This window comes from Physeter macrocephalus, chromosome 3 (assembly GCF_002837175.3).
Source record: "Physeter macrocephalus isolate SW-GA chromosome 3, ASM283717v5, whole genome shotgun sequence".
In the NCBI taxonomy this organism is placed as follows: Eukaryota; Metazoa; Chordata; class Mammalia; order Artiodactyla; family Physeteridae; genus Physeter; species Physeter macrocephalus.
In genome coordinates, this window is record NC_041216.1 from 5,827,929 (window position 1) to 5,844,593 (window position 16,665).

General features: G+C 44.7%; 1 protein-coding gene across 1 annotated transcript in view; it reads left to right on the forward strand.

Moving 5' to 3' along the window:
- The window catches only part of INPP5B (inositol polyphosphate-5-phosphatase B), a 45,210-nt gene that overhangs the window by 11,710 nt on the left and 16,835 nt on the right, over positions 1 to 16,665 (forward strand). Inside the window, 5 exon segments of the mRNA XM_007101532.4 lie at positions 11,441 to 11,537; positions 12,932 to 13,099; positions 14,712 to 14,813; positions 15,605 to 15,719; positions 16,054 to 16,170. Of these exon segments, the coding sequence (XP_007101594.2) occupies positions 11,441 to 11,537; positions 12,932 to 13,099; positions 14,712 to 14,813; positions 15,605 to 15,719; positions 16,054 to 16,170 (599 nt within the window).

Consider the following 16,665-nt stretch of genomic DNA (forward strand, 5'->3'; position numbering starts at 1 on the left):
TCTGGGAAGCACATTTAGGAATTGCAAATGCCCACCTCTAAGAGCTTAGAAACTGGCTGCCCTCTTCAGGACCTTTCCTAGGCTGGTTTCTTCCAAATTACTACGTTCATTCTCTTCCTCACTCCTTCCCTCCCTCCAGTTTCTTTTCTGTCAATATAATCACGAAAAACCTCAGTCATCCTTGACTCTTCCCTCTCCTATGTCTAAAAACCAAATTCTGTCCATTCTTTTTCTGCAATTTAAAAAATTTTTGAAAATTAAAAAAAAAAATTAAATCCCCGTAGTTCATGTTGGTATCCTCTTACTTGATCTAATGCAGTGGTGTCCTGACAAGTCTTCCTCCCCTGTCTCCTCCTCCCTTGGGGCTCGCCTTAGAACGTAACTTTTAGCATGCCCTACTATTTTGTTTGTGAACCTGAATGCTGCGCCACTCCTTAGTTCATGTTGGTATCCTCTTACTTGATCTAATGCAGTGGTGTCCTGACAAGTCTTCCTCCCCTGTCTCCTCCTCCCTTGGGGCTCGCCTTAGAACTTTTAACTTTTAGCATGCCCTACTATTTTGTTTGTGAACCTGAATGCTGCGCCACTCCTTGTAGCCTGAGGAATAAAGTTCAGATTCTTCAGCGTGGCGTTCAAGTCCTGCGTGGCCTGGCCTCAGCCCCGCTTCTCGAGTCTTATCTTCCCCAGCTCACCTTCATTTCCTCTTACTTCAAACCCGACTGCTTATTATTTCTGGGTAAAACCCTCTGCTTTTTTATCTCTCTGTTGGCTGTTCATTCAGCTACATTTTTACAGGCTCGAACTTGCTGCTTTTAGTACTTTGTATCCTCTCTCCTCCCCAAATGCCAGCCTAATGCCTCGTACATCAGTAGGTGCTCAAAACAAAATCTGTTGTCTTTCGAACCCTCTAGACCCATACATTTCCTAGCCCGCCTGCTTTGTCGCCTGAAGGATGCCTGCCCCCTTCCTCTTTAAGCGGGCTGTGTACTTCTTTCCACCCCCAGCCCTTCCTGGTTTGCTCTTGCCACTTCTCTTTCAGCTTTATCACCAGACCACAGACAGTTCACAGAAGGCCCAGTGAAGAGAGAGCCTGGAGGAAAAAGTCATCTCTCCAGTAGCCTGTGACCACTGCAGCCTGTGGCTGAAAAGTAATTGCACAGTCGTCGTCTTTCTCCTTGAGCTAAACTAGTGATATTTAGTCCTTGCTAACCTAAATTGGATTTGCACAGGGGACAACTTGGATTCTGAGTCCAGGGCTTAACAGGTTTACAGGGCATGGGATGTGTTTTTAGAGATGTCTCTGCCCATGTTAATTGTTAAAATCTGTCGTACTTTTCTTTAAAGCCATGAGATTATGGGAAATGTTTAAAATGAAAGGAAAGTGAGGAAGAGAGAAAGAAAAGGGAGGGAGGGAGGGAAGGAGGAAAGGAAGAAAGGGACTAAGAAGCATGGTTATTTGATTTTTAAAATTTATTTATTTATTTATGGCTGTGTTGGGTCTTTGCTGCTGCACGTGGGCTTTCTTTTTTAGTTGCGGCGAGCGGGGCCTACTCTTCGTTTCGGTGTGTGGGCTTCTCATTGCGGTGGCTTCTTTTGTGAAACACGGGCTCTAGGTGCGTGGGCTTCAGTAGTTGTGGCGCATGGGCTCAGTAGTTGTGGCTCACGGGCTCTAGATCACAAGCTCAGTAGTTGTGGCTCACAGACTTAGTTGCTCCACAGCATGTGGGATCTTCCCGGACCAGGGCTCGAACCTGTGTCCCCTGCATTGGCAGGCGGATTCTTAACCACTGCGCCACCAGGGAAGCCCCCGGTTATTTGAGTTTTACGAAAGTAACAGAACTATTTGGGGTGGTAGCCAGGCTGAAACAGGAATCATTGGCTCTTTCCATTCTTTTTTTTTTTTTTAATAAATTTATTTATTTTTTGCTGTGTTGGAGGGGACAACTTGGATTCTGAGTCCAGGGCTTAACAGGTTTACAGGGCATGGGATGTGTTTTTAGAGATGTCTCTGCCCATGTTAATTGTTAAAATCTGTCGTACTTTTCTTTAAAGCCATGAGATTATGGGAAATGTTTAAAATGAAAGGAAAGTGAGGAAGAGAGAAAGAAAAGGGAGGGAGGGAGGGAAGGAGGAAAGGAAGAAAGGGACTAAGAAGCATGGTTATTTGATTTTTAAAATTTATTTATTTATTTATGGCTGTGTTGGGTCTTTGCTGCTGCACGTGGGCTTTCTTTTTTAGTTGCGGCGAGCGGGGCCTACTCTTCGTTTCGGTGTGTGGGCTTCTCATTGCGGTGGCTTCTTTTGTGAAACACGGGCTCTAGGTGCGTGGGCTTCAGTAGTTGTGGCGCATGGGCTCAGTAGTTGTGGCTCACGGGCTCTAGATCACAAGCTCAGTAGTTGTGGCTCACAGACTTAGTTGCTCCACAGCATGTGGGATCTTCCCGGACCAGGGCTCGAACCTGTGTCCCCTGCATTGGCAGGCGGATTCTTAACCACTGCGCCACCAGGGAAGCCCCCGGTTATTTGAGTTTTACGAAAGTAACAGAACTATTTGGGGTGGTAGCCAGGCTGAAACAGGAATCATTGGCTCTTTCCATTCTTTTTTTTTTTTTTAATAAATTTATTTATTTTTTGCTGTGTTGGGTCTTCATTGCTGCACGCGGGCTTTCTCCAGTTGCGGCGAGCGGGGGCTTCTCATTGCGGTGGCTTCTCTTGTTGCGGAGCACGGGCTCTAGGCACGCGGGCTTCAGTAGTTGCGGCATGCGGGCTTCAGTAGTTGTGGCACGCGGGCTCAGCAGTTGTGGCTCATGGGCTCCAGAGCACAGGCTCAGCAGTTGTGGCGCATGGGCTTAGTTGCTCCGCGGCATGTGGGATCTTCCCGGACCAGGGATCGAAGCCATGTCTGCTGCATTGGCAGGCGGATTCTCAACCACTGCGCCATCAGGGAAGGCCTCTTTCCATTCTTTTTAATGCTGGGTGCTTCTCTCAAGAGACCCCTACCCTGTGTGTGCTGTGTACCTAGCTCTCATTTGGAGTCAAATCCAAACTCCGCATGGCATTCAAAGTCTTACAGTTTGGCCTTACATATAATAAAAATCTATTCCTAATAAATTAAAAATATTTAAATATTAAAAATACTTGTATTTATAAATAAAAATTGATTACTGTTATGACTATTATCATTAGCAGTTAACATTTATTAAGCACTTACTGTGGGTCTGTGGGCCTCACCCTGAGCACAAAAGTTCTGTAAGAGGATGTCCATTTTTTAGATGGAGAGACTGAGGCTTGGTGAGTGTAGGGGACATGCTTGTGATCACTCACCAGGTCAGTGACAGAACAGAACTCAGGTCGTCTGTTTGAATCTAATGCTTGAGCCCTAACCCCAGCACTCTTCTTTTGTATCCCCAGATGCTCCTCAAACAAAACTTTTCATTTCTACTTATTTATACTGCTTTTTGTTACTTATTTCTGAGCACATCATAATGCCATCTCTTTGTGCTGAAATTATTTCCTCTGCCAGAAATGCTTTCTGAACCCCACATTTTTCTGATAGTTAATATAGTTTTTGATTAAGAGCACAGACACTTCACCCAGATTCCCTGCGTTTGATTCCTGCCTGTACCATTTATTAGCTGTGTGTTCTTGGGCAGGTTACTTAACTTCTCTGTGTTTATCTCAGTCTGTAAAGTGGTGATAATAATGCCACATACCTCATGGAGGAGTTGTGAAAATTAAATATACGTACAGAGGTTAAAACCATGCCCGGCATGCAGTAAGCCTTAAGTATTTGCTATTAAGATTATTCATGGTAATATTACTATCATTGTTATCATTAACGCAGCCTGACTTGGATTCTGGGTAGCTGAATCGGGATCTGTTTATCTCCTTGTAAAGTGAACGAATCTCTTACTGGTATGTGTTGCCCTGTCTTTGAGAGGCCATGGGACGGCCCCCTGGTGTGTGTACACAGCATTGAGAAGTGTTAATCCTGCTTGTTTGAACTGCCGGGTAATTTGCTCACATGGTCTTGCAAGTTCTTCTAGTGTGCTGGAAATGGGATGCCAAGGCCAGTGACTGAGGAGATAAGCAGGGACACCGCCTCCGAGACCCGTCTAGTAGATGCTCAGGAAGGGCAGGACATGATCTTCACCCAGTAGTGACAGCCACACACTTACACAACCCGTGGAGACCATGGTGGTACTTTGGGTTTATTATCCAAACGGACTTAATCCTTCTCTCCATATAGTACTTACCCCTAAGAGTTTATAGTTTTATTGAAGATGTTGTGCTCATGTTGGCAAAAGGGGAGGCTGTGGAGTCTAGCAGATCTGGCCTTTAATGTCAGCTGCACCATTTACTGGCCTGGCTCTGTGTCCTTGTCTGCTACCTGCTCTGGGCCTCAATAGCCTTATTTGTAAAAGGAGGCCAATAATCAGAAGTAACACGTGAAGCACTTAGCACACGCCTGGCTATTCGAGGGGACTTGATAAATGGCAGTCATTATTATCAAAGCAGTGCTGGGTGAGGAACAGTGGAGCAGAGGGAAGAGAACTAACGTTCCTGCTTATGTGCTGTGTACCAGGCATTGTGCGAGGCTCTGGACCCATTAAGAATTTCATTTGTTTATCCTTTCGCTTCTACGTAAGTTCAGTGGTGTTATCCTCATTTTACAAATGAGGAAACAAATTAAGTAATTTGCTTGAGGTTTCCTATGAGATTATGGATGGAGCCAGTGTAATGTCTAGGTCATTTTATTCCAAAGCCACAGGGCTTTTCCAAAAACACTCTAATTTCCCTTAAAGTTCCAGACAAGTCATATAGACAGGAAGGCGTTCAGAATTCGGAGAAATGACTGCCGAGCTTTAGTGCGGTTGAGGAGGGCTTGGTGATGGAGGGTGGAGGAATTGAGGCTGGACTTTGAAGCAGAGGGGCCAGAGAGTCAGAGTGAGGGCGGCGTGCATGGGGAACCTGTCTGTGTAGAATCGGAGGTCTTTGGGTGGTGGATGGTGAGAGAGAGCAGGACCAGTTTGCAAAGGGCCTCTTGTGTCAGTCCAACCAGTTTGGACCTTCACCTGCAAGTAGTGGTGTAATACTGAAAGTGTTAGAGCAGGGAGAGATGAAATCAGGGTCTAATCTGGCCAAGTCCAAAGACAAAATTGGTAAATCGGGTAGGGAGAAGCAGGGAGATCTCTTAGTTGGGAGGCCCTTGAGGTAACAGGTGAGGAGAGGATGGCCTGGAGGAAGGCAGCTGTGAGAACGAAGGGATGGATGGCTGACTGGTTCTGGGGGCCTAAGGAGAGGGGTGAGCGAAGGGCAGGATGGCAAACCGGGCCGACAGGGTGATGATGGCGCTGGTGACAGCAGGGGGAGCTCAGGGGCAGACCCAGAAGTCAAAGCACAGCTTTACCTGGGACCCACCGGTGCACAGAGCATCTTGTAGAAGTACCCAGTGGACAGTGCAGGGCCTGAACTCAGGCACAGCTGGATAGCTCTGTTTAGAATTGACTGTGATGGCTGATGGTTCTTGTAGAAGAGAAGAACAAGATCTAGAGCCGCACTGGCCAGTATTGTAGCCTCTAGCCACATGTGGCTATTTAAATTTACTCTAGGTAAATAAAATAAAAAATTCAGTTTCTCATTCACTTTTGCCACATTTTAACTGTTCAAGTGTGGCTACTGGCTACTGTTTTGGGCAGTGCAGTTGTAGAACATTTCCATCATCGATCGGGTAGCACTGGTATGGATCTTGGGGAGTACCTATAAATAACTGGGGGACCTGCTGCGGGGAAGCAGAGTAGGAGGAGGAGACAGAAGGAGCCATTGAATAATGTTGCTGCCTCTTGGGCAATTCTCAAAAGAAATAGAGTACTTGGATTTTGGTTTGAATTTGCTTTTTCTCCTTGTGTGATGTCATGTTTTTGGAAAAGCCCAGACCCCAAGACAGTGGCAGGCCTGGCTATAAAACATTGAAATGGAGGCCTTGCCTCCTGTCTTTGTTTTGTAGATCTGGGCCTTCAACAGGTCTGGTTTGGCTTCTAGAGGACCTTTTGGCCATGCAGTGAGGGGTGGCCTCGATTAACCATAGAAAAGAAGACAGCAGGAGGTGGATATTGTTATCTTTGTTCAGTTCAGGAGGCAGAAGCTTAGAGAAGTGAGATAACTTGTTTGGGGTCATACAGCTAGTAAGTAGCAGGGCCAGAAATGGAATCTAAGTCTGACTCCAAAGCCTGTATATATATATATATATATATATCTTTATAATATATATTTCTTTTATATATATAATGTATCTTTTAATATGTATATCTTATATATATATCTTTATATAATTATAGTGCATTTATATATACATATATATAAATACATCTTATTTTAGCTAACTTTTTTCTTCTTTTTTTTTTTTTTTTTTTTTGCGGTACACAGGCCTCTCACTGTTGTGGCCTCTCCCGCTGCGGAGCGCAGGCTCCAGACGCGCAGGCTCAGTGGCCATGGCTTACGGGCCCAGCTGCTCCACAGCATGTGGGATCTTCCCGGACTGGGGCGCGAACCCGTGTCCCCTGCATGGGCAGGCGGACTCTCAACCACTGCGCCACCAGGGAAGCCCCTAGCTAACTTTGAAAGTACCTATAAGCAAAAAGAAAAAGCAGTCCTATCACCGAGAAATGACTACTGTTGACATTCAGTGTATACTTTCTAGACTTTCCCATCTGTATATGTATTTGTCTAAATTTATATATGTATATTTATAAACATGTGGTATATATGTACATAGACATATATTTCAATCCTTTCTGATGCATATAGGCCATACTCTTGACTACCACCTTTAATTCCTTATCAGTATTTCTGAAGTCCTAAAAGCTCTGAAGGTGGAAAATAAATTTTTTTTGTAAATTTGGCCCAAGCTCAATTTGGCAGTAAGATTTGCTTGAACTGACAGGAGACTATTTTTAGGCTTTATTTATCCCACTAAGTGTTACTACTCATAAGTTGCACTGAGGAACGACTAACGTTATTGGTTTCTGGATGTTGCCTCTGGCTGCTGGGGTGCTGTATTACATGGTACAGGTTATGTATTATCTTTCTAAAATGTCCCAAATTTTGAATTCCAAAATACACTTGGCTTCAAGGGTTTCAGATAAGGGATTGTGGGTCTGTATTATGTCATAGTGCTGCCTGGGCGAAGGAGGGAGCCTCCAGGGTCAGTGTTATCTATTTAGCCAGGCACGTGAGAGGGGTTTGGGTTCTGTAAGATGTGCAGTGCGATGCACAGAATTCACAAGGGAAATGGAACACTCTCTGCTTCTGTATGTCCAGATCAAGCTGCAGTCGTCACTCTGGTTGACCTACTAGGTAGGCTCTTACTCAGAAATGGTTTCAACTGTAGGTGTGAAAGGTGATCATCAGAAAGCACCCAAAAATGACTGTGAGCTTAACCCCTGCCCTGAGGTTGTTCGCTCAGTGTATGTTTACTGACTGCCTGCTACATTTCATGTTGCCGTAAGCCAGGGGCCACAGAAGAAGAACATTAGCCCCTGCTCCCAGAAGCCTGTGGTCTCGCTCAAGAGGAAAGATTGATAAAAAGAGTTAAACACGGTTACAGGGAATTCCCTGGCGGTCCAGTGGTTAGGACTTGGCGCTCTCACTGCCGGGGCCGGGTCTCATCCCTGGTTGGGGGAACTGAGATCCCACGTGCTGCGCAGCTCGGCCAAATAAAATTAAATAAGCATGGTTACAATTATGATAAATGCCTTGATAGAAGTAAGCACTGGGTACGTAAGAGTAGAAGGAGAGGGCCAGAGAGGGCTTTTCGAAGGAGATGACTCCTGAGCTGAGTCTTGAAGGGTGAGTTTGAAGTTCGATACATGCAGGTGGGTTTGAGGGTGATTAGACTATGCCCAGCATCGGGGGGTGGGGCGGGGGTGAAGAGGCGACATTTAAAAAGATAAATGGTTGCCCCCCGCCCCGGTCGCTGCGTGGCTTGTGGGCTCTTAGTTCCCCAAGCGGGGATTGAAACCGTGCCCTCAGCAGTGAAAGTGAAAGCGCCTAACCAGAGTCCTAACCTCTGGACTGCCAGGGAATTCCCTTAAAAAGATAAATGGTTTTGATGTGACTGGATTGGGGGTGAGAGAGGAGTGGTTTGAGTTGGGGGTGGAAGATGGGCCTGGAGAGGTAGTCTGGGGCTGATTATAAAGGTCCTTGTATGTAATACTTAGAGGTTTGGGTTTTACTACAAACGTGTTAGAAGTTATTAAGGGATTTTACACACAGGAAAGACCTGCTCAGATTTGTGTTTTCTTCTAGAGGTTGTCAGTATGCACTGGAGGGGGTGAGAATGGCGGCAGGGAAATCACTGAGTGTGCTCTCCAGAAATATTAAGGGCCCAAACTAAGGCATGGCAGTAGGGATAGGAGAGAAGTTCAGGTATAAAAATATTTAGGAGAGGGCTTCCCTGGTGGCACAGTGGTTGAGAGTCCGCCTGCCGATGCAGGGGACACGGGTTCGTGCCCCGGTCTGGGAAGATCCCACATGCCATGGAGCAGCTGGGCCCGTGAGCCATGGCCGCTGAGCCTGCGCGTCCGGAGCCTGTGCTCCACAACGGGAGAGGCCACAACAGTGAGAGGCCCGCGTACGAAAAAAAAAAAGAAAAATTTAGGAGAGACGATTTGTAGGACTTGGTGACCGAACATGGGAAGAAAGGAAAAAAAATCCCTGATGTCACCTCTTCGATTGGGTGACAAGGGACTGCAGGTCTGAGGTTGGAAAAAGGGCAGCGTGCGAGTAGGGAAGCAGAAGAGGAGATAAGGCAGGAAGCTGTGGCCGGAGAGGGGACCGTGGGGCTGTGCGATGGTAAACTTGGTAAAGAGCTGCTGACGGCTAGCTTCCGTACCAGATTCAGGAGGGAAGAGATTCTGAGAAGACTGCTCTGTGGCTGGAAATCCCCCCAACCGTGCCTTAACATTTCGTTACATGAAGTCATGAATGAAGATGTTCTAGTTCTTGCTGGACGGAGTCCAGAGAGAGATACGGGGTCGGGGCATCAACGAGACGCAGGTCAGCAAGGTGGTTTTCCAGTCAGTACACTGCCCACTCCTGGACGGAAGCCGAGTCCACAGGGACAAACCACTTGTCCCCAGGAGATGGCCTGACAGAGTCCTCAGAAAGCACTGACATGCAGAAACAACACCTAAGCATTATTCCAAAGTTTGCCTTTGCACGTTGTAAAGCCCTATGAGATATTTTTTAAGTACCTACTTTATAGATGAAGAAAGTAAGACCCGAAGAAAGGAAGTAACTTGTCACACAGGAAGATGATGGTAGAGCTAGACTTCAACTTGTTTCCTGATACTTGCATTTGACTCCTTGAGTACCTGCTATGCACCTGTGCTGCTCCAGGTCCCTGGGAAATAGCATAAAGATGACCAAGTCCCCACCTCATGGGGCTTACACTTTAGCAGAAATAGCATGCAATAAACCGATGAATATATATAAGATTTAATATCAAATGGTTTAGTACTAAGGCATAGCCTTGTCCTCAGTAGGCTTACTGGCTAACTGGGGAGACAGTTACAACACACAGCAATCAAGCCTATTGTGGGAGAAGTGCAGGGAGCTGTGGGAACATCTGTGTCAGGGCATCTGACCAGTTTGGGAGGAATCAGAGAAGGCTTCTTAGAAGAAATGGCCTCTAAGATGTACCTATACCAGGGGTTGGATGACTACAGTCCCCTGGGCCAGATCCAGCCTGCTGCCTGCTTTGGTACAGCCCATGAGCTAAGAATAGTTTCTACATTCTTAAATGTTTGAAAAGAATTAAAAGAGAATAACATTTCGTGACGTGGAAATTATATAATATGTAAACATCTGTGACCATACAGTTTTATTGGCATACTGATGCTTATAGCTGCTTTTACACTATAATGGCAGAGTTGAATAGTTGCAGAGCCTATGTGGCCTGCAAAGCTTAGGACATTTACCCTCTGGCCCTTTACAGAAAAAGTTTGCTGACTCCTGGCCACAGGATGGGTAGGAGTTAGCCATGTAAAGCAGAGTTAGGAAGAAGGAAGTCAGTTTCTTATGGGATCTTTGTATAACTGCAGTAAACTTTAGTATACTTGGAGTATGGCATTCGAGGAGGTCGGGGGCTGTGGTGAGTGATGTGGCTGGAGAGGTGGGCAGGATCCAGACTGGGAGGAGGCTTGGCAGCCGTATTAAGGGGCTTCGATTTATCCAGTGGGGAGCTTTTAAAAGGTTTTAAGCCATGTCGTCATTTTTTCAAAAAATCCTCTGGCCACAGTGTAGAGATTGGATTAGAGAGGGTGGGGTGAGAGAGGAAGCAGGGAGACTAGTTGGGGTCTCCCTCAACCAGTTCTAGGGAATTGTTGGTAACCTAGACTAGTATAGTGATATTGGGGATAGGAGTATATTGATTTGAGAGGCAAATTTAGGAAGCAAAATTGAAAGCTGATGTTGATTGATTGGAGGCATTGAAACGTAACTATTTTCATGTTTCAAATGATTGTGTTTTCTTTTTCAACTCCAATGTTTTGTTTGTTTTTTCTCGTTCTTGTGAATGCATGGTTGACAAATCCATGTTTAGTAATAGTCTTCAGAGCAGAATTCCTTAGTGACGTTTCATGCCCCTGGTGCTCCTTGTACCTTGTGGATCGAAGCAGCATCTTTCTGTGGCCTCTTCATGCTGTTCCCCGTTGACAAGGGATCTGGCTTTTAAGGAGCAAAGAAACAGTAAATTGGCAGATTGATTTTCCTTTTCCAGTTTGTCTTGATTTAACAACTTTCCCCAAATATTTCTTTGTTGCAGGTCCTTGGGCTCCTTGGTTTTCAAGGCGCTACGTTGACAATGGCAAGCAGTTAGGGCCTTCCCAATTTTACTTCTCTGACCCTTGGCTTTTTCCTCCTTGGAATTTAAGTCTCACTTGCAGTAAATGGTAATAAAATCACTACGTTATATTTTGTAATATGTTGCGTGGCTTTCAAAGTGCTTACTCGTGTCAACTATTCGATCCCTACGATAAGCCTGAGAGGAAGGCAGGACAGGTCAAGTTACTGAGATCAGGAGAGGTTAGATGGTTTGCGCAAAGTCAAAAGGTTAATAAATAGCAGAGCTGGTGATAGAACTTAGGTCTGCAGATTTCTTAGCTTTGTTCCTTCTATAATGCACTCCGTCTCCAAGAAAAGGGGTCAAACTAGCTGGGACAGTTATGTTTTCAGGGGTAAGGACACCTGGATGAAATACTTTTTACCGCCCTCTCTATCCTGCTCTCTGGGAGCTTCATCCAGACACCAGCCTAGGCCTTTCCTATGGTTTCAAGCAATATGTAAACCACCAGTCATTCCCAGACTACAGTTTGAGAAGCTGTGGTCTGTATGGTAAAGCATATGTAAGTATGTTTTAATGCCTTCCTCCTCCCCTTAGGTGGTTCTTCCTTTGATGAGTCGAGACCAGATGGGAGGGGTCTGCTTGTGGACCAAAGCTCCCGGGGTCAGGATAAACCAGAAAACTTGCTCCTAAGGTAATGCAGCTCTCCCTTCACTTGTGCCTCTTAGGGCTGAGGTTTTCCTCACTGTAGAACTGAGGACATTGCTGTGCATGATGTCCATTGTCCCACAGTCGCTGGCCTAGGAAATGTTAGGCTTTTATTGAGCATTTACTATGTGCGCCAGGCATCATACACTTACGTGGATTATCTTCCTTTAACCTAAGAGGTAGATACCATTATTTTCTCTGTTTCACAGCTAAGGAAACAGGTGAAGAAGAGATGTTATATAACTCACCCAAGATCCAGAGCTAGCAAGTGGCAGATCTAGGATTTGAAACTGGCAATCTAACCCTACCACGGAAATGTAGATTAGAAACATTTGATTTCTCCCTCCCATTCTTTTAGGAGTTTCCTGACTCTGAAGATACTTCTTTTTCCCCATTTTTATTTACTCCTTTCTTTTTTCTGATGCTGTTATATTTAGTGTGTGCTCCAGTGCCCCCTACTGGTCATAGCTGGAATCATCTGGTCAAGATAAAAACTTGTTTGTGTCAGTATTTAAATTACACACTTAAACAGTAATGAACAATCCCTGGACTTTAAACGTAGCTAAATCTATCATTCTCAATTCACTTTCGAGCCTTCCTGATATACATAGATGCATTTTACATCGTTTTAATTAGTATGTACGTGACAATCTAAAATTAAGCACTTTAGTGGCATTTATTCAATGTCAGAAATTGTTTCAAGTGTTTTATGTATCTTAATTCATTAAGTAATCTTCAACAAAAGTTTTCTGAGCATTTGTTAGGATTCTGTTATGTACCTATGCCAAATTTTGCTTAACTTTAAATGTTGACATTTGAATAATTTTTAGTATGACTATGAAAACTACACAAATAATAATAAAATATAAATTTTCATTGCCTTTCTTTATATTTCCGGTATTCCTGTGGAATAGAGATTCAGGGGAATTGTCAAGTCAAAAGATCTAGATAGTTCTATAGTCTTGTTACGTGAGGCCCAGGGTCCAGAAAGAGCACTGTCTAAACCGAGTTCTGATTCACACTCTGCTGCCATCCAGCCGCATGAATCATTGACGATGCTGGGTCTCATTTTTCTCATTTGAAAAATGAAGGGATCAGATTAGATTATCGTCCAGGTCTCCTTCCAGTCTGAGATTCTACAAATTTATTATCTCTGGACCAATGTACTATACAATCAACAACATATAAGTTTACTTTGTTCTACATAGAAATAGTGTTGTTTTAGCAAATAAGTTTTACTTTAGCCTTTGTAGTCTTCTGAAATTCAGATGCTGATGTGTGGAAACTTCTAGCTTTATATTCACGTACTTTGTCAAGGAGGACTCATCAAAATATGATAAAAACTTTTTTTAATAAAAATATTTTTTGTTGTTTTTCTAGACAGAATAAGTCCAAATCTGAAATAACTGACATGGTTCGCTCCTCCACTATCACAGTATCAGACAAGGCTCATATTTTATCCGTGCAGAAGTTTGGACTGCGAGATACAATCGTGAAATCACATCTAATGCAGAAAGAAGAGGATTATACCTATATCCAGAACTTCAGGTAGCTCACTGGGTCTTAGACTGTTTCCACAGCAAAATGATCACTCAGCTCTCTGAAATTTAAGCACTTCCCCCATACCCTGGATTTGGAAGCAAATCCTGTACAGAATCCCTCCCATCATTTTCTTTTTTCCTTTTCTTTTTTTGGCTGCGTTGGGCCTTCGTTGCTGCGTGCAGGCTTTCTCTAGTTGTGGTAAGCGGGGGCTACTCTTCATTGCGGTGCGCATGCTTCTCATTGCGGTGGCTTCTCTTGTTGCGGAGCACGGGCTCTAGCCGCGGGCTTCAGTAGTTGCGGCACGTGGGCTCAGTAGCTGCAGCGCGCGCAGGCTCGGTAGTTGTGGCTCGTGTGCTCTAGAGCGCAGGCTCAGTAATTCTGGCTCACAGGCTTAGTTGCTCCGCGGCATGTGGGATCTCCCCAGACTGGGGATTGAACCTCTGTCCCCTGCATTGGCAGGCAGATTCTTAACCACTGCGCCACCAGGGAAGTCCCTCCCATCATTTTCTAAATGAGTGATTCCTTTCACTCTTCCTTAGCAGGCATTTATTCTGTGCCTTTTCTGGCCAGGCACTGTGGGATGTGTGGTGTAGTGGGAGTGACGCAACTTGCAAATGGTTGCAGAAGTATTTAAAGAGATACACGTGTGCAGAAGAAGGAGAGAGATCCTGATTTTTGCTTATCCCTCTGTGTATCCCTTGGTCATTTGGGTGGGGCCTTTGAAGAAAGTCATTTGAATTGAAATTAGTCAGAGGAAGTTAGTGTTTGGTAATCTTTTTAGGCAAGATGAGCGAAAGTTACATGAATAAAGGGTGAAGGATTCTGCCAGATCTTTTTATTATTTATTTAGTTTTGAATTTTTGAATTTTATTTATTTTCTTATACAGCAGGTTCTTATTGGTTATTTGTTTTATACATATTAGTGTATATATGTCAATCCCAATCTCCCAATTCACCCCACCACCCCCACTTTCCCCCCTCGGTGTCCATAAGTTTGTTCTCTACGTCTGTGTCTCTATTTCTGCCCTGCAAACCGGTTCATCTGTACTATTCTTCTAGGTTCCACATATATGCGTTAATATACGATATTTGTTTTTCTCTTTCTGACTTACGACAGTCTCTAGATCCATCCACGTCTCTACAAATGACCCAATTTTGTTCCTTTTTATGACTGCCAGATCTTTTAAAATCATTGCATTGGGACTATAACACAAAGTAACGTTGCTTCTAGGAATATAAACAGTGAATTGTCTGAACACTGGTGTTGCTTTCTTTCGGAAAGTAGTTACCAGGGTACTTTTGTTTTTTTCATTTCACTGGTACACACAGTAAACAGTCATTTCGTGGGTTACGGCTCTCTAATGGCTGTTAAAGCTAAGTAGGAATGTTAGGAGTGGGCCTCTACTGTTTGAAGTTATCACAAAAGCAACAAATACCACGGCAGACTGCACGTCACCCCTTGGTGCCACATGCACTGGTCTAGGATAGATGTGACATTTCTTAAGGCTTCAAATTCCAGTCCAAAGAGACAGAAACCGAGCAGAATCAGCATCCAGTGCTTTTTCCCCGTCATGTCCATAGTCCTCCCAGGTGACTGCTTGATTGTCTTTGGCACCAGGTTTTTTGTGGGAACATACAATGTGAATGGACAGTCCCCTAAGGAGTGCCTCCGGCCCTGGCTCAGCCATGGTATCCAGGCGCCAGATGTATACTGTGTGGGGTGAGTGCCTCTCTTCTAGTTGCCTCTGCATTTTCCAGAACGTGTAGCTGTGGTTGAAGGGGTGGGGGCATGGATCTATAACTGAGAATTCACAGCAGGTGAAGGGATTGAACAGTGAGCATGCGCTTAATAACAGCTGTTCCCCTGTTAGTGTGCTTCCTCACAGTAAACAAATTTCTGGCACTATTCAAGTGATGTGCTTGGCATTTGAATGCTAATATTTAATTTTGAGCGCAGCCCTCTGTTAAGATCGGTGCACCTTGAACTGAATTTAATTACTTAGACATTCAACACTTTGTTGGTCACAAAGCAAAAATACCTTTTGTCAGGGAAGGAAGGTTAGCTTAAAAGAAAAAAAAGGCCCCATCCATCAGTCATTTTTTTTTTCACACCTACTATCTTGTCACCACTGCACTGGGTACTGTTGGTGGGGAGGGGACAGCAAAGAAGCCTGTACGGGAGTGGAAAGGGCCTAGAATTTGGAATTTATGTAGAACCCATTTGCCACTTGGTGCTTTGGGCGAGCTAGTGATCTCGGATATAAAATGAGACTCTTGTAACTACTTCGGGTTCATTATGAAGGAGAAATGGACTGCTGCTTGTGAAAGCACCTGGTAAGTTCCTTGACTAAGGAAGTTAGTCCCTTGTCGCTAAGTGTATATTTTTCTTCCCTCTTGAGGGTCCTGCAGTTTAGCTAGAAAGCTAGGCCTTACACACCCAAACCAACCTGTGAACGAGCCATCTCGCACGTTACCCTTCTCTACTCTCTGACTGGTTGCTTCTCCGAATAGGTTCCAGGAGCTTGATTTGAGTAAAGAAGCCTTTTTCTTCCATGATACCCCGAAGGAGGAAGAGTGGTTGAAAGCTGTATCAGAGGGTCTTCATCCGGATGCCAAATATGCAAAGGTAAGAGAGGAGTCGGGGACCTTCTAATATTTTTGTTGCTATGCAGAGAAATGCTAAGATAACTTTTCACTTCTTCTGCGACTTTCATCAGAAGCCAGCCCTAAGGATCCTGAGATTTTCAGTTCCAGGCCCTCTGCAAGAGGCGTCTCTGGGTGTGAAAGAGGCAGGTCTTGGCACCTGTAGGCAGTTGAGGTTATCACGGAGTCACTCGGGTGATTACCCTGTGTCCTGGTGTGGAGGAGGAGATACAGTAATACTCTCAGCCAGCTTCCGGACTACTTTTCCTTTTGACTCCTAGTTAATGCCATGACTTGAATGCTTGTCTCTCTTCCAGGTAAAGCTCATCCGACTGGTTGGGATTATGCTGCTGTTATTTGTCAAACAAGAGCATGCAGCGTACATCTCAGAAGTGGAAGCTGAGACGGTGGGGACAGGAATCATGGGGAGGATGGTGAGTTCCTGGTTGGTACGTCTGGCACATGGAGGGCCTTGGTCCCTAAGATTTCGACCCCACTTCTCATGATACTGTGACTGCACATGTCCCAGTTTGAGGGTGCTGGCGTTACGAGGTGAACTGTACCCTCGTGATCGAGCAGGGCTAGATGGAGCAGACCATTCAGAAATTGTATTTTAGTGACTCGCTGGCTGATTTGCCCAAATAGCCCAATCCTCGTGTTCACTTCACACCAGAGCCTCCAGTGGGTCGTCCCATTTAATGCATGACATATGTTGCAGAAACTATGCTGGGTCACCAAGGAAAAGAAAGAATGCTTAGAAAGAAAAAAGAAAGAAAGAACGCTAATAGTAGGTTTGCAATTTTCTCTTCTTCTAGAAGCTGTTAAATCCTGCTCTTAGGTTCTACTGCGAGAGCTTAGCTTCCCATGGGGAAGGGAGAGCATGTGGTTTGCCTGTGATTTACTGAAAAGTGGACTCATCTTTGCCACTG